Source organism: Pristiophorus japonicus, chromosome 8 (genome assembly GCF_044704955.1).
Source record: "Pristiophorus japonicus isolate sPriJap1 chromosome 8, sPriJap1.hap1, whole genome shotgun sequence".
Lineage (NCBI taxonomy): Eukaryota > Metazoa > Chordata > Chondrichthyes > Pristiophoridae > Pristiophorus > Pristiophorus japonicus.
Window position 1 is genome coordinate 138,865,336 of NC_091984.1, and position 22,822 is coordinate 138,888,157.

Genomic DNA, 22,822 nt, shown 5'->3' on the forward strand with positions numbered 1-22,822 from the left:
AGTGCACCTTCTCTGAACTGCCTCCAAAGCAAGTATATCCTTTCGTAAATATGGAAAACAAAACTGCACGGAGTATTCCAGGTGTGGCTTCACCAATACCTTATATAGCTGTAGCAAGACTTCCCCTTTGCAATAAAGCCAAGATACCATCGGCCTTCCTGATCACTTACTGTACCTACATACTATCCTTTTGTGTTTCATGCACAAGTACCCCAAGGTCCCGCTGTACTGTGGCACTTTGCAATCTTTCTCCATTTAAATAATAACTTGCTCTTTGATTTTTTTCTGCCAACGTGCATGACCTCACACTTTCCAACATTATACTCCATCTGTCTATGTCCTTTTGCAGATTTTTTGTGTCTTCCTCACACATTGCTTTTCCTCCCATCTTTGTATCGTCAGCAAACTTGGCTACGTTACACTCAGTCCCTTCTTCCAAGTCATTAATATAGATTGTAAATAGTTGGGGTCCCAGCACCGAACCCTGCGGCACCCCACCAGAGATTGCCAACCAGAGATTGACCCATTTATCCTGACTCTCTGTTCTATGTTGGATAGCCAATCCTCTATCCATGCTAATATATTACCCCCAACCCCGTGAACTTTTATCTTGTGCAGTAACCTTTTATGTGGCACCTTGTCAAATGACTTCTGGAAGTCCAAATACACCACATCCACTGGTTCCATTTTATTCACTCTGCTCGTTACATTCTCAAAGAATTCCAGCAAATTTGTCAAACATGACTTCCCCTTCATAAATCCATGCTGACTCTGCCTGACTGAATTTTGCTTTTCCAAATGTCCTGCTACTGCTTCTTTAATAATAGACTCCAACATTTTCCCAACCACAGATGTTAAGCTAACTGGTCTATCGTTGCCTGCTTTTTGTCTGCCTCCTTTTTTAAATAGGGGCATTACATTTGCAGTTTTCCAACCTGCTGGGATCTTCCCAGAATCCAGGGAATTTTGATAAATTACAACCAATGCATCCACAATCCCTGACACTACTTCTCTTAAGACCCCAGGATGCAAGCCATCGGGTCCAGGGGATTTATCTGCCTTTAGTCCGATTATCTTACTGAGTACCACCTCCTTAGTGATTGTGATTGTGTTAAGGTCCTTCCCCCTATAGCCCCTTGACTATCCACTGTCGGAATATTGTTAGTGTCCTCTACCGTAAAGACTGATACAAAATATTTGTTCAGAGTTTCTGCCATCTCCCTGGTCTCGTCCTCTAAGGGACCAACATTTACTTTAGCCACTCTTTTCCTTGTTATATACCTATATAAACTCTTGCTATCTGTTTTTATATTTTGTGCTAGTTTACTTTCATAGTCTATCTTCTCTTTCTTAATCATTTTTTTATTCGTTCTTTGCTGGCTTTTAAAAGCTTCCCAGTCTTCTGTCCTCCCACTAGTTTTGGCCACTTTGTATGCCCTTGTTTTTAATTGGATACCATCCTTTATTTCTTTAGTTAGCCACGGATGGCTATCTTTTCTCTTTCACCCTTTCCTCCTCACTGGAATATATTTTTCTTGAGAGTTGTGAAATATCTCCTTAAATGTACACCACTGTTCATCAACCATCCCACACTTCAATCTGTTTTCCCAGTCCACTTTACCCAACTCTGCCCTCATACCTTCAAAGTCTTCTTTATTTAACCTTAGCTTAGTACGCTGGTTAGAGATCCAACTTTCTCACCCTTCATCTGAATTTGACACTCAATCATGCTATGATCACTAATTCCGAGGGGATCCTTTACTAGGAGATTGTTTATTAATCCTGTCTCATTACACAGGACCAGATCTAAGATAGCCTTCCCCCTGGTTGGTTCAGTTACATACTGCCCAAATAACCCGTCCCTTATGCACTCTATGACCTCCTCCTCAAGGCTCACCTGACCAATTTGAGTTGTCCAATCAATATGGAGGTTAAAATCACCCATGATTATTGCTGTTCCCTTTTTACAAGTCCCCACTATTTTCTGGTTTATGCTTCAACTAACAGAGTTGCTACTGTTATGGGGCTTATAGATTACACCTGCCAGTGACTTTTTCCCCTTATTGTTCCTTATCTCCACCCAAACTGTTTCAACACCCTTATCATTTGAGCCAATATCGTTTTGTGAGGTCAAAGAAGGCCATGTACAAGGGTTGATGCTGTTCCCTGCATTACACTTGTATTTGTCACGCGGTGAAGATCATGTCCATTGTGCTCCTTAGTGGGCAGAATCCATATTGCGACTCTGGGAGGAGCTCTTCAGCCACAGGAAGAAGGCGATTCAGGAGGATTCTTGTGATGACTTTCCCAGTGGTCAATAGCAAGGAGATTCCTCTGTAGTTACCACAGTCGGACTTGTCAGCTTTCTTGAAATGGTTACTATTACAGTGTCTCTGAGATCTCCTGGCATGATCTCCTCCTTCCAGATAAGAGAGATGAGGTCATGGATCCGCGCCAGTAATGCTCTCCGCCATGTTTTATTGCATCTGATCCTGATGACTTGTTGTTCTTCAGTTGTCGGATGGCCTTTTCTATCTCGTGCCGAGCTGGGGTTGTGCTGAGATGGTGGCGGGTGCCTTGCTGTGGGATGGAGTCGAGGACACTCACGTCAAAGACAGAGTCTCGGTTGAGGAGATCCTCAAAGTGCTCCTTCCAAAGGGCACTGACAACCTCTCTGTCCTTGATGAGCACCTCTCCATTCTTGGCCAGTCGTGGGGTAGGACCTTGGGTGCTTGGGCTGTCGGTCGTCTTGATTGCGCTGAAGAATCCTCGCACGCTGTGGTTGTCGGCTCGCTGTTGGATCTCCTGCGCTTTCTCCACCTACCATCTGTTTTTTAGGTCACAGGTTTTCTGGTGGACCTCGGCCTTCAGACGTCTGTAGAGCTACTTTCTTGCTCTCGAGTTGGGTTGCTGCTTCCAGTCCAAGAATGCCTTGCGCTTGCGGCATATTAGCTCCTGGATCTCCTGGTCATTCTCGGCGAACCAGTCTTGGTGTTTCCTGATCGAGTGATCGAGCGTCTCTTCACAGGTGCTGATTACGGAAACCTTGAGAGTTGACCAGGCACTGTGGATAATCTGCGCCTCTGGGTCACTGGAGGGCGTCAGGTTGGTAGCGAGGTGCTGGCTGAATAGGGCGTTAATTTTCCTGTGGCATTGTTTCTGTTGCCGTCGCTGTTTTGGGGCAATGTTGATGGTGATGACAGAGCATTGCCCATATTTGGTATGAACTATGCCATTTATGAAGTGATGTTACTATATTTTGGGGCAGCTTTTTTGCCAATTGCAGTTGTCAGGCATTGGCTGGCCTACATTCCATATCATTGAATCATAGAACCTTACAGCACAGAAGGAGGCCATTTGGCCCATCATGCCTGTGCCGGCTCTATGAAAGAGCTATCCAGTTAATCCCACTCCCTGCTCTTTCCCCGTAGCCCTGCAAAGTTCTCCGTGTCAAGTACCAATTCCTTTCTGAAACTTATTATTGAATCTGCTTCCTTGCAGCAGTGCATTCCAGATCATCATAACTCGCTGTGTAAAAATAAAACTCCTCATCTCCTATCTGGTTCTTTTGCCAATGATCTTAAATCTGTGCCCTCTGGTTACCAACCCTCCTGCCAGTGGAAAAAAACCCCTCATAACGTCGACCATCTCTATTAAATCTTCCCTTAACCTTCTTTGCTCTAAGAAGAACAATCCCAGCTTCTCCAAATAACTGAAGTCCCTCAGCTGTGGTACCATTCTGGTAAATCTTCTCCACACCCTCTCTAAAGCCTTCCTATAGTGTGGTGTCCAGAATTGGCCACACTGTACCCAATATTTACTCAGAGCTGGGAAGAGAGTGGTGGCGAGGGGGGGGTTGAGACGGGGAGGGAGGGGGGGGGAAGGTGGGAGATGGAGGATTTTTGGACAGAATGCCCGGACGAAATGAAAGTCAGGCGGAAAACTTCTTGAAATGTGTTCAAGAAGTTTCCCGCCTGACAGCTGGCCAGATTGACGGGCTGGTTGCATTTCGGGCAGGAAAACAGCCGGGGAGCGGAAGTGGGGTGCCGGACATTGCACAGTGGCGGGCGGGGGTGGGTCCGAACATCGTGCAGGGTGGAGGCTGGACCCCTCTTGTGGGACGTGGGGGGCCGAGGGGAGGCGAGACGTTGTGGACCAGGGGCAGAGATGTTGCACATTGGGGAGGGGAGTTTGACATCGCACATTGGGAGGAAGTGAGACATAGCGCGTGGGGGTGTTCGGCAACAGCAGCCCCCAACTCGCATCCTGAGAGCAGATTGGTCATCCGTCCCACCCCCACCCGGCCAGCCTCCTGAGAACGATTGGTCGCCCACCCCTCTCGACTCGCCCCCTTAGGGTGCATTGGTCGCCCACCCACCAGTCCCGGCGCACCTCCTGAGAGCCGAATGGCCACCCGCCCCAACCCACTTGTCCTTGGGGGTTAAAATTGCCCCCCAATACTCCAGCTGAGGCCTAACCAGTAATTCATAGACAATTACAATAACTTCCTTGCTTTTGTACTGTATGCCTCTATTATAAAGCCCAGGATCCTGTCTCCCTTTTAAACAGCTTTGTCAATATTTCCTGCTATCTTTAAAGATTTCTGTATGTGAACCCCAGCTCTCTGTTCTCCTTTAACATTGTACCATTTAGATTATATTGCCGCTCCTCATTCTTCTGTCTGAAATACATCACTGCACACTTCTAATTACACAGCGGTATATAATGACTTGGGCAACATATTATTGGCGGTTCATCCAGAAATCTTTAGGAGGCCAGTATGGATTATTTAGCATTGCCGGACCCTCTCCCCCTCTTTCCTCTCCGCCCCACCCCACCGCCCCCTCACTCCCAGTTGCAATAAGAGAGTAGGGAGTCCTCCCAGTGTCCTGGCCAATATTCCCCACACACACACCCCCACACACACACACACCAATTAACACCCCCAAAGACAGATTAACCTCTCAATTTGCTCCGTGTCCGTTTGTGGGATGTTGCTGTGCACAACGAGGCTGCCATGTCACCCACGTGACAAGCCGCTGCCCCGCAGAGTAAAATATTGGATGTGAGGCCTGATAAGGCACTGTACAGAGGAAAGACTGTTTGCTTTTAATTGCATTCATCAAAAGGAAAGTGGTTTGCAAATCTCTTCTCATCTATTCACAGACGCCTGACACATTGAGGTGAATCTCATTGAAATGCAGCATTCTGTCACTTGTGTGTGTTGTCACTGGGATGGAAGCAGAGCCCAGTCTTGCTTCAATCTGTAAAATCCCGACTATCTCATTTTAAATAGGACAACGTATATTGCGAATTTAAAATGAACTTCTGCTAGCTGCACACTGAAAATAATTCTATTTTCTTGGTATCTGGATTAAACCAATGTGCAAGGAATATATATATATTTATGCAAGCGCCTTGGGATGTTTTACTACATTAAAAGTGCTATATAAATGCAAGTCTTTGTTTTCTATGAGTGTATGTATATATATATTCCTATGGGGGCTATTTAAGAAAGAAAGACTTGCATTTATATAGCATCTTTCATGACCACTGGATGTCTCGAAGCACTTTACAGCCAATGAAGTACTTTTGGAGTGTAGTCACTGTTGTAATGTAGGAAATACTGCAGCCAATTTGCACACAGACAGCAATGTGATAATGACCAGATAATCTGCTTTTGTTGTTATGTTGATTGAGGGATAAATATTGGCCAGGACACCAGGGATAACTCCCCTGCTCTTCTTCGAAATAGTGCCATGGAATCTTTCACATTCATCTGAGAGGGCAGGCAGGGCCTTGGTTTAACGTGTCATCCAAAAGACGGCACCTCCAACAGTGCAGCACTCCCTCAGCACTGCACTGGGAGTGTTACCCTAGATTTATGTGCTCATGTCGCCAGAGTGGTACTTGCACCCACAACCTTCTGACTCAGAGGCGAGTGTGCTACCCACTGAGCCACAGCTGACACACTTAGCCCAGCTAATCTTTGAAGGAAGTCATTACAGGTTGATTGCATCAGAAACACTTTCCTGTCTTTGAAATGTAGATGCTTAGAAACATTGCAGACACATCATGGTCACCAATGGTCATCACCAAACTATATGTTAAACCCTGAGGTCTAAAGTTCTATCTTTTATTTGTATTTGATTTGCAAGCCAGGCGTTGAGGTATCAGCCTTGACTAAGTTGGTAATACTCTCGCCTCTGGGTTAGAAGGTTGCAGCCATAGGCTCATTTTGAGGAACAACAGTGCCGTTCGAGGCAATATTTATCCCTCAATCAGGTGAAGTTATAATGGGGAACTAAGAAATGGCAGACCAATTGAACAAATACTTTGGTTCTGTCTTCACTAAGAAAGACACAAATAACCTTCCGGAAATACTAGGGGACCGAGGGTCAAGTGAGAAGGAGGAACTGAAGGAAATCCTTATTAGTCAGGAAATTGTGTTTGGAAAATTGATGGGATTGAAGGCCAATAAATCCCCAGGGCCTGATAGTCTGCATCCCAGACTACTTAAGGAAGTGGCCCTAGAAATAGTGGATTCATTGGTGGTCATTTTCCAACATTCTAAAGCCTTTGGATCAGTACCTATGGATTGGAGGGTAGCTAATGTAACCCCACTTTTTAAAAAAGGAGGGAGAGAGAAAACAGGGAATTATAGACCGGTTAGCCTGACATCGGTAGTGAGGAAAATGTTGGAATCAATTATTAAAGATGTAATAGCAGCGCATTTGGAAAGCAGTGACAGGATCGGTTCAAGTCAGCATGGATTTATGAAAGGGAAATCATGCTTGACAAATCTTCTAAAATCTTTTGACGATGTAACTAGTAGAGTGGACAAGGGAGAACCAGTGGATATGGTGTATTTGGACATCCAAAAGGCTTTTGACAAGGTCCCACACAAGAGATTAGTGTTCAAAATTAAAGCACATGGTATTGGGGGTAATGTATTGACGTAGATAGAGAACTGGTTGGCAGACAGGAACCAAAGAGTAGGAATAAACGAGTCCTTTTCAGAATGGCAGGCAGTGACTAGTGGGGTACCGTAAAGTTCAGTGCTGGGACAGACAGGTACATAAAAAGGAAAAGAGTGGCTACAGTAAATGTTGGTCCCCTAGAGGATGAGACTGGGGAATTAATAATGGGGAACCGGGAAATGGCAGAGACTTTAAACAAATATTTTGTATCAGTCTTCACAGTAGAAGACACTAAAAACATCCCAATAGTGGATAATCAAGGGGCTATAGGGAGGGAGGAACTTAATACAATCACTATCACTTATGAAGTAGTATTCAGTAAAATAATGGGACTAAAGGCGAACAAGTCCCCTGGACCTGATGGCTTACATCCTTGGGTCTTAAAAGAAGTGGCTGCAGAGATAGTGGATGCATTGATTGTAATCTACCAAAATTCCCTGGATTCTGGGGAGGTCCCAGCGGATTGTAAAACCGCAAATGTAACGCCCCTATTTAAAAAAGGAGGCAGACAGAAAGCAGGAAACTATAGACCAGTTAGCCTAATATCTGTCGTATGGAAAATGCTGGAGTCCATTATTAAGGAAGCAGTAGCAGGACATTTGGAAAAGCATAATTCAATCAAGCAGAATTAGCATGGTTTTATGAAAGGGAAATTTTTGAGGAGGGTGGATAAGGGGGAACCAGTGGATGTGGTGTATTTGGATTTCCAGAAGGCATTCGATAAGGTGCCACATAAAAGGTTACTGCACAAGATAAAAGTACACGGGGTTGGGGGTAAAATATTAGCATGGATAGAGGATTGACTAAGTAACAGAAAACAGAGAGTCGGGATAAACGGGTCATTTTCCGGTTGGCAAACAGTAACTAGTGAGGGGCCGCAGGGATCGGTGCTGGGGCCTCAACTATTTACAATCTATATTAACAACTTGGATGAAGGGGCCAAGTGTAATGTAACCAAGTTTGCTGATGATACAAAGATGGGTGGGAAAGCAAATTGTGAAGAGGACACAAAAAATCTACAAAGGGATATGGATAGGCTAAATGAGTGGGCAAAAATTTGGCAGATGGAGTATAATGTGGGAAAATGTGAGGTTATCCACTTTGGCAGAAAAAATAGAAAAGCAGATTTTAATTTAAATGGAGAAAAATTGCAAAGTGCTTCAGTACAGAGGGACCTGGGGGTCCTTGTGCATGAAACACAAAAAGTTGGTATGCAGGTACAGCAAGTGATCAGGAAGGCCAATGGAATGTTGGCCTTTATTGCAAGGGGGATAGAGTATAAAAGCAGAGAAGTCCTGCTACAACTGTACAGAGTATTGGTGAGGTCACACCTGGAGTATTGCATGCAGTTTTGGTTTCCGTATTTAAGAAAGGATATACCGTATATACTCGCGTATCCTGCGATCTCGCGTATCATGCGACCCCTAAATTTTCGTCCCCAAAACATGATTTTACCATATATCTCATGTATCATGCGAGTCACTTTTTTGAGATCGAATACAGACCTTAACATGAAACATCGAGTGGATTCTGCTGTGAAAGCTGTTTGCGAATCGAACACCGATACAGCAATCGTTCCAGCTGACTTGACTAGCGTCGTTCAGCCACAGCCTCTACTGTGTTTGCGGGTAAAAGGAGCATGGGCTGAGATAGATGGAGCCTCTAATAATGCAGCAAACTTCAGAGGGAGTTGTGGGTGGCGGAGGTCGGGTCGCCGGGGGGTGGGGGTGGGGGGGGGTGAAGAGGAGGTCGGGTTGGGTCACCGGGGGGAAGCGGAGGTCGGGTTGCCGGGTGGGGGGGGAGTTGGGGGAGCGGAGGTCGGGTCGCTGGGGTAGGGAGAGCGGGGGTCAGGTCGGATCCGGTCCGGTCTCTTTCCTCCCCACCCCCCGACCTCCGCGACTCTCTCTCCCCCCCCCCCGACCTCCGCGACTCTCTCTCATCCCCCCCGATACAGTACAAGCGACAATAGAGGCTGCAATCCAGCCCAGGAGATATCTGCCGAGATTCAGCGTGGATACGGTCTGCTTAACAGCCTAATCTTGGCCAGCACTTCACACCCGCAAATTTTGTATCTCGCGTATCATGCGACCCCCCCAAATTTAGGTTACAATTTAGGTCTTCAAAAGTCGCATGATACGCGAGTATATACGGTACTTGCATTGGAGGCTGTTCAGAGAAGGTTCACTAGGTTGATTCCGGAGATGAGGAGGTTGACTTATGAAGATAGGTTGAGTTGGTTGGGCCTATACTCATTGGAGTTCAGAAGAATGAGAGGTAATCTTATCGAAACACATAAGATAATGAGGGGGCTCAACAAGGTGGATGCAGAGAGGATATTTCCACTCATTGGGGAAACTAAAACTAGGGGACATAGTCTCAGAACAAAGGGGCCGCCCATTTAAAACTGGGATACGGAGGAATTTCTTCTCTCAGAGGGTTGTGAATCTGTGGAATTCTCTGCCCCAGAAAGCTGTGAAGGCTGGGTCATTGAATATGTTTAAGGCGGAGATAGACAGATTTTTGAGCAATAAGGGAATAACGGGTTATGGGAAACAGGCAGGGAAGTGGAGCTGAGTCCATCATCAGATCAGCCATGATCTTATTGAATGGTGGAGCAGGCTCAAGGGGCCAAATGGCCTACTCCTGCTCCTATTCCTTGTGTTCTTGTGTTCTTCTTGTGAGATTCACATTGTCTATCTTTCCCGGGTCTGATACATTGCAAGTTCAGTGATAACGCTCTGAATAAATGTGTCCATATTTCTATCTACTGCCAAGGACAAGGAGATGCTTATAGCTGTATATAGAGGGGAGAGGGGGAAAGCAGCCAAGACTGCACCGAGTGTTATCAGCAAACATCGATACGTTGAGGGTGGCCCCAAATGCTGATGTCAGTACGAAAGGCTGATGGTTATCATGGCCGAGTTCAATGCTTCCTTCACTTGATGTGTGCACACATGCAATAACAGCTGGGCAGCTAACGCAAACCCTGGGAGGCTCAGCCTTTGAGCACACTCAAGACAGAGGTCGATAGAATTTTGGAAAATAAGGGAATCAAGGGATATGGGGATTGGGCAGGAAAGTGGAGTTGAGGTGGAAGATCAGCCGTGATCTCATTGAATGGCGGAGCAGGCTCAAGGGGCTGAATGGCCTACTCCTGCTTCTAATTATTTTGTTCTTAGGTATCCCACCCCCACCTCCCCTCCCTCGCCAAGGGACACTGAGTGCTGCCCTAACTGGGATCAGCTAATTTTTACACACACACTTGGATCACATCTGGGACGTCCACCCCGTCCCCTCCCCCACGTGATCGTCGCGGGAACGGTCGAGCTCTGTCCTGGGTGGGTGTGCGGGGCGTGGGGGGCTCCCAGTATGATTTACCTGTTCGTATTTCTCCAGCTCGGTGTGGTAGATCTGCCGGATCTGAGTGAGCTTGGCCCTGTAGTCCGAGTGTTCGGCCGAGTTGTCGGTGGCCGCCCCTCCGGTGGCGGCGGCAGCGGCGGCGGCGGCTGCGGCCGAGGCGGACCCGCCACCTTTCTCCGGCCCTGCCACGCCCTCTGCCAGCAGCATGTTGTCCAGTCGCAGCAGCTGGGGGTCTGACGGTTCCTCTTCCTGCGCCCCTCGGATACTCAACACTGCAAGAGAAGAGGACGCCCGTTAGAACGCAGCGGCCAAGCAACAGAGATCGCCCACACTTCACACCCGACCCGCGAGCAACCTGTTTGAGAAAGGGAGAGGACATAGAACACAAGAACATCAGAATTCGGAGCAGACACAGGCCATTCGGCCCCTCGAGCCTGCTCCGCCATTCAATAAGATCATGGCTGACCTTCGACCTCAACTCCACCTTCCCGCCTGATCTCCATATCCCTTGATTCCCCTAGTATCCAAAAATCTATCGATCCCAGTCTTGCAGATACTGAAAGACTAAGCCTCCACAGCCCTCTGGGGTAGAGAATTCCAAAGATTCACCACCCTCTGAGTGAAGAAGTTTCTCCTCATCTCAGTCCTAAATGGCTGACCCCTTATTCTGAGACTGTGACCCCTGGTTCTAGACTTCTCAGCCAGAGGAAACATCCTCCCTGCATCTACCCTTTCAAGCCCTGTAAGAATTTTGTATGTTTCAATGAGATCACCTCTCATTCTTCTAAGCTCTAGAGAATATAGACCTAGTCTACTCAATCTCTCCTCATAGGACAATCCCCCCATCCCAGGAATCAGTCTGGTGAACCTTTGTTACACTCCCTCAATGGCAAGTATATCCTTCCTTAGGTAAGGAGACCAAAACTGTACACAATACGCCAGGTGTGGTCTCACCAGGGCCCTGTATAATTGCAGTATGACATCTTTAGTCTTATATTCAAATCCTCTTGTAATAAAGGCCAACATACCATTTGCGTTCTTAATTGCTTTCTGTACCTGCATGTTAACTTTCAGTGATTCGTGTACAAGGACAACCAGGTCCCTCTGAACATCAACATTTCCCAATCTCTCACCATTTAAAAAATACTCTGCTTTTCTATTTTTCCTACCAAAGTGGATAACTTCACATTTCTCAACATTATATTCCATTTGCCATGATCTTGCCCACTCACTTAGCCTGTCTATATCCCCTTGAAGTCTCTTTGCATCTTCCTCACAACTTGCATTCCCACCTAGCTTTGTATCATCAGCAAAGTTGTGTATATAACATTTGGTCCCCTCATCCAAATCAGTGATATAGATTGTGAATAGCTGGGGCCCAGGCACCAATCCTTGCGGCACCCCACAAGTTACAGCCTGCCAACCTGAAAATCACCCGTTTATTCCGACTCTCTGTTTTCTGTCCGTTAACCAATCCTCAATCCATGCTCGTATATAACCCCCATCCCAGGACGTTTAGAGGGGATTTAAAGGGAAATTTCTTCACCCAGAGGGTGGTGGGGGTCTGGAACTCTGCCTGAAAGTAGAGGCAGAAACCCTCACCACATTTAAAAAACACTTGGATGTGCACTTAAAGTGCCGTAACCTACAGGGCTACGGACCCAGAGCTGGAAATTGGCATTAGGCTGGGTAGCTCTTGGTCAGCTGTGCTGAAATGGTCTCCTTCCGTGCTGTAAATTTCTAAGATTCCATGATACTAGGAAAGAGTTCGGTTAGAGTCGAGGTACATTCCCACGAGGGGGAAAGGTAGGACAACTAAAGCCAGAGCTCCCTGGATGACGAAAGAAATAGAGAATAAGTTGAAGCAGAAAAAGAGCATGTATAAAAGATGTCAGGCTGAGAATACATCTGAGAATCAGGCTAAATATAGAAAATTCAGAGAAGTGAAAAAGAAAATAAGATGGGGTAAGAGAGGTTATAAGAATAGATTGGCAGCCAACATAAAAGGTAATTCAAAAGTCTTCTATAGGCATATAAATAGTAAACAGTTAACGAGAGGAGGATGGGGCCGATTAGGGAACAAAACGGAGACCTACGCATGGAGGCCGAGGGTATGGCTGAGGTACTAAATGAGTACTTTACATCTGTCTTCACCAAGGAAGAGGATGCTGCCATAGACATAGTGAAGGAGCGGGCAGGGAAGTGGAGCTGAGTCCTTGATCAGATCAGCCATGATCTTATTGCATGGCGGAGCAGGCTCGAGGAGCCAAATGGCCTACTCCTGCTCCTATTTCTTATGTTCTTATTTTCTAATACTAGATGGAATAAAAATTGATAACGACGAGGTACTAGACAGGCTGGCTGTTCTTAAAGCAGATAAGTCACCAGGACCGGATGGGAGGCATCTTAGGACGCAGAGGGAAATGAAGGAAGAAATCGCGAAGTTACTGACCATAATCTTGCAATCCTCCTTCGAAATGGGGGCGGTGCCAGAAGACTGGAAAATTGAAAATATTACATACTGGTTCAAAAAAGGGTGTAAAGATAAACCCAGCAACTATAGGCCGGTCAGTTTAATCTCAGTTGTGGGGAAGCTTATAGAAACAATAATCAGGGATAAAATTAAGTCACTTGGACAAGTGTGGATTAATTAACGAGAGACAGCACAGATTTGTTGGAAGGCAAATCGTGTTTAGTCATATAGAGAAAACACTGTGTAAAGAGGGCATGGTTTATAGCGGGCACTGTGTACAGAGGGAGCACTGTGTACAGAGGGCACTGTGTACAGAGACACTGTGTACAGAGAGCACTGTATACAGAGGGCACTATCTACAAAGAGCACTGTGTAGATGGCACTGTGTACAGAGGGCACTGTGTACAGAGGAGGCACTGTGTACAGAGAGCACTGTGTATAGAGGACACTGTGTTCAGAGGCACTGTGTACAGAGGGCACTGTGTACAGAGGGCACTGTGTACAGAGGGCACTGTGTACAGAGGACACTGTGTACAGAGGGCACTGTGTACAGAGGGAGCACTGTGTACAGAGGGCACTGTGTACAGAGGGCACTGTGCACAGAGGAGGCACTGTGTACAGAGGGAGCACTGTGTAGAGGGCACTGTGTACAGAGGGCACTGTGTACAGAGAGCACTGTTTACAGAGGGCACTGTGTACAGAGAGCACTGTACAGAGGGCATGGTGTACAGAGGGAGCACTGTGTACTGCGGGCACTGTGAACAGAGGGCTAGGTGCACAGGGGGAGCACTGTGTACAGAGGGCACTGTAAATAGAGGGAGCACTGTGTACAAAAAAGTGCCGCTGAATAAAAATGGTTTGGAACGAGGCTGTGACGGGGCAGGCAGAAGCAATGGTGCCATATGGACCATAGAAATGAACCAGTCCCAGGAGCGCCTCCACTCCCCCACCCACTGCCCCTTTAAGTTTCCTATTGAGAGTGCTATTAATAGACCAATGGCAGTGATCTATCGATTCACTTGGAAAGCGAGTGAATGCTATCAGATTCTCTTTTCATTACTGGCAGATCTCGATGAGCTTTTGTCTCAAGGACCTTGGCATTGCTGTTATTAGCACAGTGATGAGTGCATTGATCTTCATCTCAACTATTATTGGGAAGTCTATAGATATATCCCGGCCCCCCGGGAGTTGAAGCCTTCTCTGCTCATTACCACATGTCTGTCACCAGTCACACTGCCTCGGCCGGTATTGGACTTCACTGGCAGCCCACGGCTCTCAAGGGGGCACTGCCTTCCAGGGTGAGGAGGAGGTTTCCGCCTTCCCACCACAGCCACCGGGGGGGGGTGTGGGAGTCACCCCATTTACACGCGTAAGTGGGACCTTCGCACACCCGGTGGAGCGAGAGCAGCTGTGGAGCTCATTCCAGGCCCCTTTATATTCCTGCAAGCTTCAACTGCGTCACCTCAAAAGTGAAAGGCCCATCTGTTTGCTCAATGTTGGCCCATAACATGAAATATCAGTCTCAGCATCGCCCGCTCTCAAGGACCGCCGGCTGGTTTTCGGCTTGTTGCTGCTTCGTTATTCACCCCGGAGGGGTGGCAATGGCAGCGGAAAGCATTTCCGGGCGGGCGGCCAGCTTCCAGCGCCCCGTCGGGACATTTGGTGCCAGGTTTGCGGGGGTGCAGAGCAGTACCGCCCAGGAGACACAAGCCGGTGTGCAATGTCCCCGGTTGTGACAAACGGCTCGATATTTGGTTAGCAGCCGATCCATAATTGCCCCGCAGCGCCCCCTAGTGCGTCCGCCTGGGAAAGAAGGCGGCCCGACTTGCAGCGGCCGAAGTGAGGTAAGGAATGTCGACCTGAGGTAAGTGTGATTGTTTTTTATATTTTTATTTTTGTGATTAGGCATCAGGAAAGTATTGGGAATGTTTTTGGTATTTTTTTTTCAGATTTTTTTCTCCCCCAGGGAAGCCTGTTTTAGGGCGCTCCGAGGCTCGCTGTTTAGCTCAGGATTTTCCCTTGCTCAACCGGCCAAGCGCCCAAAAAGATGTGGAATGCCTCCCTCAGCGCTCCACTCCACACTCCGGGCCCAGCTAAGTGAATTTTGCGACTGGAGACGCAAACCGTTCCCCAGCGCAAAATTTACGGCCTCGGCCAGGTTAACGCTGCAACAGAATTTACACCCCCCATATCGTTGCCATGTTTGGTGACGGGGTTCCCAGTGATGGATTCTGCCCTGTGTCGATGGAGCCTCTGATCTCCATCGTTTGGTGTATCCCAGCTAAAATAATGCACTCAAGGCGGCAGATCAATGGACTGGCAGCGATTAGGAGGGACTGCCACGACATTAGATGCACATTGAGGCCTGGGGATTGCCGCTGTGTTGCGCTGGGTTACTTGGCCAAACCAGCACAAAATAAATTGCAGAATTTTAAGCACACATTATGTCCAACGCAGCTGGTGATTCTGTCATCTTCTGTGCGGGTTTTAAAAACATTGTGCTAGGAGCCGACCCCGCCCACAAAACTGGCCACGCCCCCCCCCGACCGAATTAATGACCATGTGAGTTCCTGCTAATTGTGCCCGTTCGTCGGCCTTCGAGGTAGCTCCAGAAATAAAGCTTTTTGGGGGGATGGAAGGACACTAATAGGCACGTTTTAAACGCTTTTGAATATATATTTTTTTAATTTACTAAGGAACTGGCTGCTGGACCCCCATAGTTTTTTTTAAAGTCATAATGAATGATGGAAAATCAGGTGGTGGACTAGATGCTCTGATTAAAATGCTAATATTTTGGGATTTTCAGTTGTACTAATCAAACTGCACCAGGTTACCACTCTTAAATATATCCAAGGAATATTATTACAGCATTTTTTTTCATAACATTTTTTTAAAATTACGTACAAAAATACTGCCCGATTGTGCTGGCCTGTGGCAGATTTTACATTCGGCGATATGCAAACACTACGCAAACCAAGCAATTTTGGGTGCAATTTGCCCCCGGGTCACCAATTACATAAGAACATAAGAAATAGGAGCAGGAGTAGGCCATTAGGTCCCTCGAGCCTGCTCCCCCATTCAATAAGATCATGGCTGATCTGATCATGGGCTCAACTCCACTACCCCGCCCGCTCCCCATAACCCTTGACTCCCTTATCATTCAAAAATCTGTCTGTCTTCGCCTTAATATATTCAATGACCCAGCCTCCACAGTTTCTGGGGCAGAGAATTCCAAAGAATTACGACTCTCTGAGAGAAGAAATTCCTCCTTATCTCCGTTTTAAATGGGCGACCTCCTATTTTGAAACTATGCCCCTAGTTCTAGATTCCCTCATGAGGGGAAACATCCTCTCTGCATCTACCCTGTCAAGCCCCCTCAGAATCTTGTACGTTTTAATAAGATCACCTCTCATTCTTCTAAACTCCAATGAGTATAGGCCCAACCTACTCAGCCTTTCTTCATAAGTCAACCACTTCATTTCAGAAATCAATCTGTGTCCAAGGAATAAACTCTAGCCCCTAATATGTACAGCTCGCTCCCCCTCCCCACCTCCCAATTACTTCAGCCAATTCAATTCACTCCACGTACTACCAAGAAACGGCTCAGTGCACTGGATACAGCAAAGGCTATGGGCCCCGACAACGTCTCGGCTGTTGTGCTTCCTTGCCTCTAGACAAGCTGTTCCAGTACAGTTACAACACCAGCATCTACCCGACAATGTGAAAACTGCCCAGGTATGTCCTGTCCACGAAAAGCAGGACAAAACCAAACTGGCCAATTACCGTCCCATCGGTTTACTTTCAATTATCAGCAAAGTGATGGAAGGTGTTGTTGACAGTGCTATCAAACGCCACTTACTCACCAATAACCTGCTCACTGATGCTCAGTTTGGGTTCCGCCAGGACCACTCGGCTCCAGACCTCATTACAGCCTTGGTCCAAACATGGACAAAAGAGCTGAATTCCAGAGGCGAGGTGAGAGTGATTGCCCTTGACATCAAGGCAGCATTTGACTGAGTGTGGCATCAAGGAGCCCTAATAAAACTGAAGTCAATGGGAATCAGGGGGAACCTCTCCACTGGCTGGAGTCATACCTAGCATAAAGGAAGATGGTTGTGGTGGTTGGAGGTCAAGCCCCAGGACATTGCTGCAGGAGTTCCTCAGGGCAGTGTCCTAGTCTAACCATCTTCAGCTGCTTCATCAATGACCTTCCCTTCATCATAAGGTCAGAAGTGGGGATGTTCGCTGATAATTGCACAGTGTTCAGTTCCATTCACAACTCCTCAGATAATGAAACAGTCCATGCCCGCATGCAACAAAACTTGGTAAGCTTTCAGGCTTGGGCTGATAAATGGCAAATAACATTCGCGCCACACAAGTGCCAGGCAATGACTATTTCCAATAAGCGAGAGTCTAACCACCGCCACTTGATATTAAAGGCATTACCATCGCTGAATCCCCCACCATCAACATTCTGGGGGTCACCATTGACCAGAAACTTAACTGGACCAGCCACATAAATACTGTGGCTACAAGAGCAGGTCAGAGGCTGGGCATTTTGCGGTGAGTGTCTCACCTCCTGACACCCCAAAGCCTTTTCACCATCTACAAGGCACTAGTCAGGAGTGTGATGGAATACTCTCCACTTGCCTGGATGAGTGCAGCTCCAACAACACTCAAGAAGCTCGACACTATCCAGGACAAAGCAGCCCGCTTGACTGGCACCCCATCCACCACCTTAAACATTCACTCCCTCCACCACCGGCGCACCGTGGGTCAGTGTGTACCATCTACAAGATGCACTGCAGCAACTCGCCAAGGCTTCTGCGACAGCACCTCCCAAACCCACGACCTCTACCACCTAGAAGGACAAGGGCAGCAGGCACATGGGAACATCATCACCTTTATGTTCCCCTCCAACTCACACACCATCCTGACCTGAAAGTTTATCAATGTTCCTTCATCGTCGCTGGATCAAAATGCTGGAACTCCCGCACCTTCACCACACAGACTGCAGCGGTTCAAGAAGGTGGCTCCTCTCAAGGGCAACTAGGGATGGGCAATAAATGCCGGCCTTGCCAGCGATGCCCACATCCCAGGAACGAATTTGTAAAAAACCTGCTGATGGCTCAGTTTGCAGAGCTCAGCCATTCAGGGTACAACATCTCAGGTTTGATTACCAGTCGATACCCAGTTAGCTGATCTCATCTGGGACAAGGATTCAGATGTAATCATTTGCCTCATTCCCCAGGGGAAAGGCTGTAAACATTTACAGATGCAAGTTTGTCTCAGAATTTAGTGACAGACAGTACCAATACATATCTACAATAGATAGCAATGTAACAATCAGGTTTGGTAACAGAGAGTACTGATACAAATCTATAATAGCTTACTATTTCTTCACAAGAGCTGAGGACAAAAGCCTGTGAAACTTTCCATTGTTATCATAGAATCATAGAAAGATGGAAATTTACAGCATGGAAGGAGGCCATTTCGGCTCATCGTGTCCACGCCGACTGACAAAGAGCTATCCAGCCTAATCCCACTTTCCAGCTCTTGGTCCATAGCCTTGTAGGTTACGGCACTTCAAGTGCACATCCAAGTACTTTTTAATGTAGTGAGGGTTTCTGCCTCAACCACCCTTTCAGGCAGTGAGTTCCAGACCCCCAGCACTGGATGAAGAAATTTCCCCTCAAATACTCTCTAAATCTTCTACCAATTACTTTAAATCTATGCCCCCTGGTTGTTGACCCCTCTGCTAAGGGAAATAGGTCCATTCTATCCACTCGATCTAGGCCCCTCATAATTTTATACACCTCAATAAGGTCTCCCCTCAGCCTCCTCTGTGCCAAAGAATACAACCCCAGCCTATCCAATTTTCCTCATAGCTAAAATTCTCCAGTCCAGACCACATCCTCGTAAATCTTGTCTGTACCCGCTCTAGTGCAATCACATCTTTCCTGTAATGTGGTGTCCAGAACTGCATGCAGTACTCCAGCTGTGGCCTAATTAGTGTTTTATACAGTTCAAGCATAACCTCCCTGCTCTTATATTCTATGCCTCAGCTAATAATGGCAAGTATTCCATATGCCTTCTTAACCATCTTATTTACCTGGCCTGCCACCTTCAGGGATCTGTGGACATGCACTCCAAGGTCTCTTTGTTCCTCTACACTTCTCAGTGTCCTACCATTTAATGTATATCCCCTTGCCTTGTTAGCCCTCCCCAAATGCATTACCTCACATTTTTCCGGATTGAATTCCATTTGCCACTGTTCTGCCCACCTGACCAGCACATTGATATCTTCCTGCAGTCTACAGCTTTTTTCTTCATTATCAACCACACAGCCGATTTTAGTTAAATCATACCCCCGAAATTCAAGTCTAAATCACTGATATATACCACAAAAAGCAAGAGACCTAGTACTGAGCCCTGCAGAATCCCACTGGAAACAGCCTTCCAGTCATAAAAACGGCCATCAACCATTACCCTCTGCTTCCCGTCTCTGAGCCAATTTTGGATCCAACATGCCACTTTGCCCTGGATCCTATGGGCTTTTGCTTTTGTGACCAGTCTGCCATGTGGGACCTTATCCTGCCAATGGGCTCGGACCATTGCTACTGCAACTGGCCATGGTTATTGGTGTTAGCTGAGCACAAGATCAGGGTCAATTGGAATGATCCCCCACCCCCAAGGTCGCATAACCAGCTGACATTTATTGCCTAAGCTTACGTCAGCTGTGGCTGAGTGGGCAGCACTCCCCCCTCCGAGTCTGAAGGTTGTGGGTTCAAGCCCCTCCCCCCCCCCCCCCCCCCCCAGTGATTTGGGCACCAAATCTCAGCCGACACTTCGGTGTAGTACAGAGGGAGGGCTGCATTGTCTGAGGCATTGGGTCTTTGGATGATACCAAGTCCCTGTCTATCTGTTCATGGGAGGGGGGGAGGAGTTAAGGAGTCAGCCTTGGCTTAATGGGTAGCCTCTAGAGTCAGAAGGTTGTGGTTTCAAGCCCCACTCTAGAGACATAAGCACATGATCCAGACTGACACATCAGTGCAATGCTGAGGGAGTGCTGCACTGCCAGAGTTGCTGTTTTAAAGATGGAATATTAAAGCAAGGACTCATTGTGCTCTCAGTTAGACGTAAAAGATCCCACGGCACTCTTTGAAGAAGAGCAGGGAAGTTATCCCTGGTGTCCTGGCCAATATTTATCCCTCAACCGACATCACTAAAAAGCAGATTATCTGGTCACTATCATGCTGCTCATTGTGGGAGCTTGCTGTGCACAAATTCGCTGCCACGTTTCCCACATTGCAACAGTGACTACACTTCAAAATGTATTCATTGGCTGTAAAGCAGTTTGGGACACCCTGAGGTTGTGAAAGGCGCTATAGAAATACAAGCTCTATTCTTTTCTTAACGATCCCACAGTCAACAAGAGCCCAGGTCCACAATTATCGCCCAGCCAACACCACCGGAAAGCTGTCACTCATTGCATCGCTGTCGGAGGCTCAGACCAGCCTCTGCCTCCATAACAAGAGTCAGTGCACTGTGGAGTAATTGGCCCAGGGAGAAGCACTTAGAGATGTGACTGGGCACTATATAAATGCACGGTTTCTCTTTTCCTTTTGCACCCATGACTTAGATAGAAGTTGAAACTGAGGGCTGTGGTAGCAGAGCAAGCCTCGCCTGGCATGCTTCAGTGGCTTCAGTAAGGAGGGGACAAGACAAACCCAGAATCAATGCACAATCGAAGAAAGGCAAAAATGGCATTGAGTTGAAGCAATGGAATTGAATTATTGCCCATTTCTTCCTGGCCAGGATTGTTCCTTTGACGTTATGCATGTATGTCTTCCCGGCTATCCTGAAGGACAAATCTAAAAACGCTAGAGTAAAAAAAATACGCGGTTCCTGCTCACCACTGTCCATAATTAAGAGAACTAAACCCACTGATCTAAATGAGGCTTGACATTTATGGAATATAATGGGATCCGAGGGGAATTCAGTGGATCCACATGCCTTTTAACCAACAGGACAGGATACCAAGAGATATATCGCTGGCACTAAGCATGCCACAGAAACCTGCTGTTAGCTACTTAACAGAGAAAGAAATGGCATTTATTTTTCAGCAGCGTGTGTCAGGGATCTGCAGGCAGAGTTTTGGAGTTGAACTAATATGCACTCAAATAATTGCATGTTTTGCTTTCCATTTAAAGGGCCATTGTCACCATGTTGCTCAAACAATCCTGTCCCCTACCTCTGTGCACACTGGTTTGCCTTTTATGTTGGAGATCAGTGGCCATGTAATTGCACCAGATTGGCCGAAGAAAAAGAGGGGGAAAGAAAGAGAGAGAGAGAGAGAATGAGAAAAAGAAAGAAAGAATGAATGAGAGAAAGAATGAGAGAAAGATAGAAAGATAGAGAGAACGAAAGAAAGAGAGAAAGAAAGAGCAAGAGAAAGAGAGAGAAAGCAACAAAAAAAAGAGAGAAAGAAAGAAAGAACAAGAGAAAGAGAGAACAAGAGAAAGAGAAAAAGAGATAAAAGAAAGAAAGAACGAGAGAAATAAAGAAAGAAAGAACGGTCGAAATGACTTTGGGCATTGTATGATGTGCATCACATGCAGTAAAGATAGAAAGAACTTGCATTTATACAGCATGTTCCACAACCTCCGGATATCCCACAGCACTTCATAGCCAATTATGTACTTTTGAACTATGGTCACTATTGTAAAGTAGGAACTCGGCAGCCAATTTGCACACAACAAAGTCCCACTAACAGCAATGAGATCAATGACCATATAAATAGGTTTAGTGCTGTTGGTTGAAAGACAAATATTGGCGAGGACCAATGTTCCCTTTAAGCTGCAGGGTGGCACAGCGCTCCGGACCACCCACACAGCCTGCTTGCCAGCTTTTCACTGGGACTAATCTCGCACGCGCAGTATTTGAAATTGGCTGCATGGCCCTTAAAGGGGCTGCGCACCCCCAAAAAATTAACGGAAACATTGGGTCGGACACCAGGGATAACTCCCCTGCTTTTCTTTGAATAGTGCCCCTGGATCTTTTACGTCCACCTGAGAGAACAGATGGGGCCTCGCTTTAACTTCACATCCGAAAGACGACACCTCTGACAGTGCAGCACTCCCTCAGCACTGCACTGGGAGTGTCAGCTTGGATTTTGTGCTCAAGTCTCTGGAGTGGGACTCAAACCTACAGCCTTCAGACTCTGAGGCGAGAGTGCCACCAACTGTGTGCAAATTCCAACAAACCTTTTTTATAAATGGGGTGTATAACCTGCACCCCCTGCTCTCACCGGGCCCGGATCACTCAGAACTATTTGTTTCAGATTTTTTACTTGCTGATTTTCATGGGACTGAGGTCTTGCCTCATAGCTGGATGAAGTCATCATCATTGGCAATCCCTCGAAATCGCAGTCGAAAGACTAAAAGTGAGTTCTTAAGTGACTAATAGTCCAATACGGGAACCACGTCTCTGTCACATACAGTATATAGGCCCATACAGCAGTGCCTGGTCTCCAGTTGTCTTGGACCCCCTTGGCACTGGACCAAGACCTTGCTCAGCTAAGCTCGTGTGGTGGCCGGTGTGCAACGACCACCCCACGTTAAAAAAAACTCACGCACAGGCATCTTCCACCCTTCTGGATGAAGTAAATCACAAACAAACAACACTTTCAGATATCCTCAAAGGAACGGAAAGGTGGATTTATATTTTACATGTGGCCCATGAAACAAATACTCCTGCCCCTGTGTGCGTATATGATATACACATTGATCAACCCTGATATTGCAAGAAGATGAGACCATGTATTACTTTCAAGTGCAGAGCATTAGAGAGTGGGGGATATTTGGACCAAGGCAAGCAACCCTCACTTGGAAGTTGTACGTTCTGCCCTTATTTTGTCTCATATTTTGTTTTTTACAGGACGACATCTAGCTAGAGAGCCAAATCTGCGGCAATTTGGGAATCAGAGTAGTTTGGTTAGCAGGCGCTC

At 46.8% G+C, this 22,822-nt stretch overlaps 1 protein-coding gene across 1 annotated transcript in view; it reads right to left on the reverse strand.

Moving 5' to 3' along the window:
• LOC139268184 (pre-B-cell leukemia transcription factor 1-like) overlaps nt 1–22,822 on the reverse strand; it is a 1,207,813-nt gene that overhangs the window by 147,499 nt on the left and 1,037,492 nt on the right. The window contains exon 3 of the mRNA XM_070886235.1: nt 10,359–10,612. Within this exon, the coding sequence (XP_070742336.1) occupies nt 10,359–10,612 (254 nt within the window). The remainder of the gene's footprint in view (nt 1–10,358; nt 10,613–22,822) is intronic.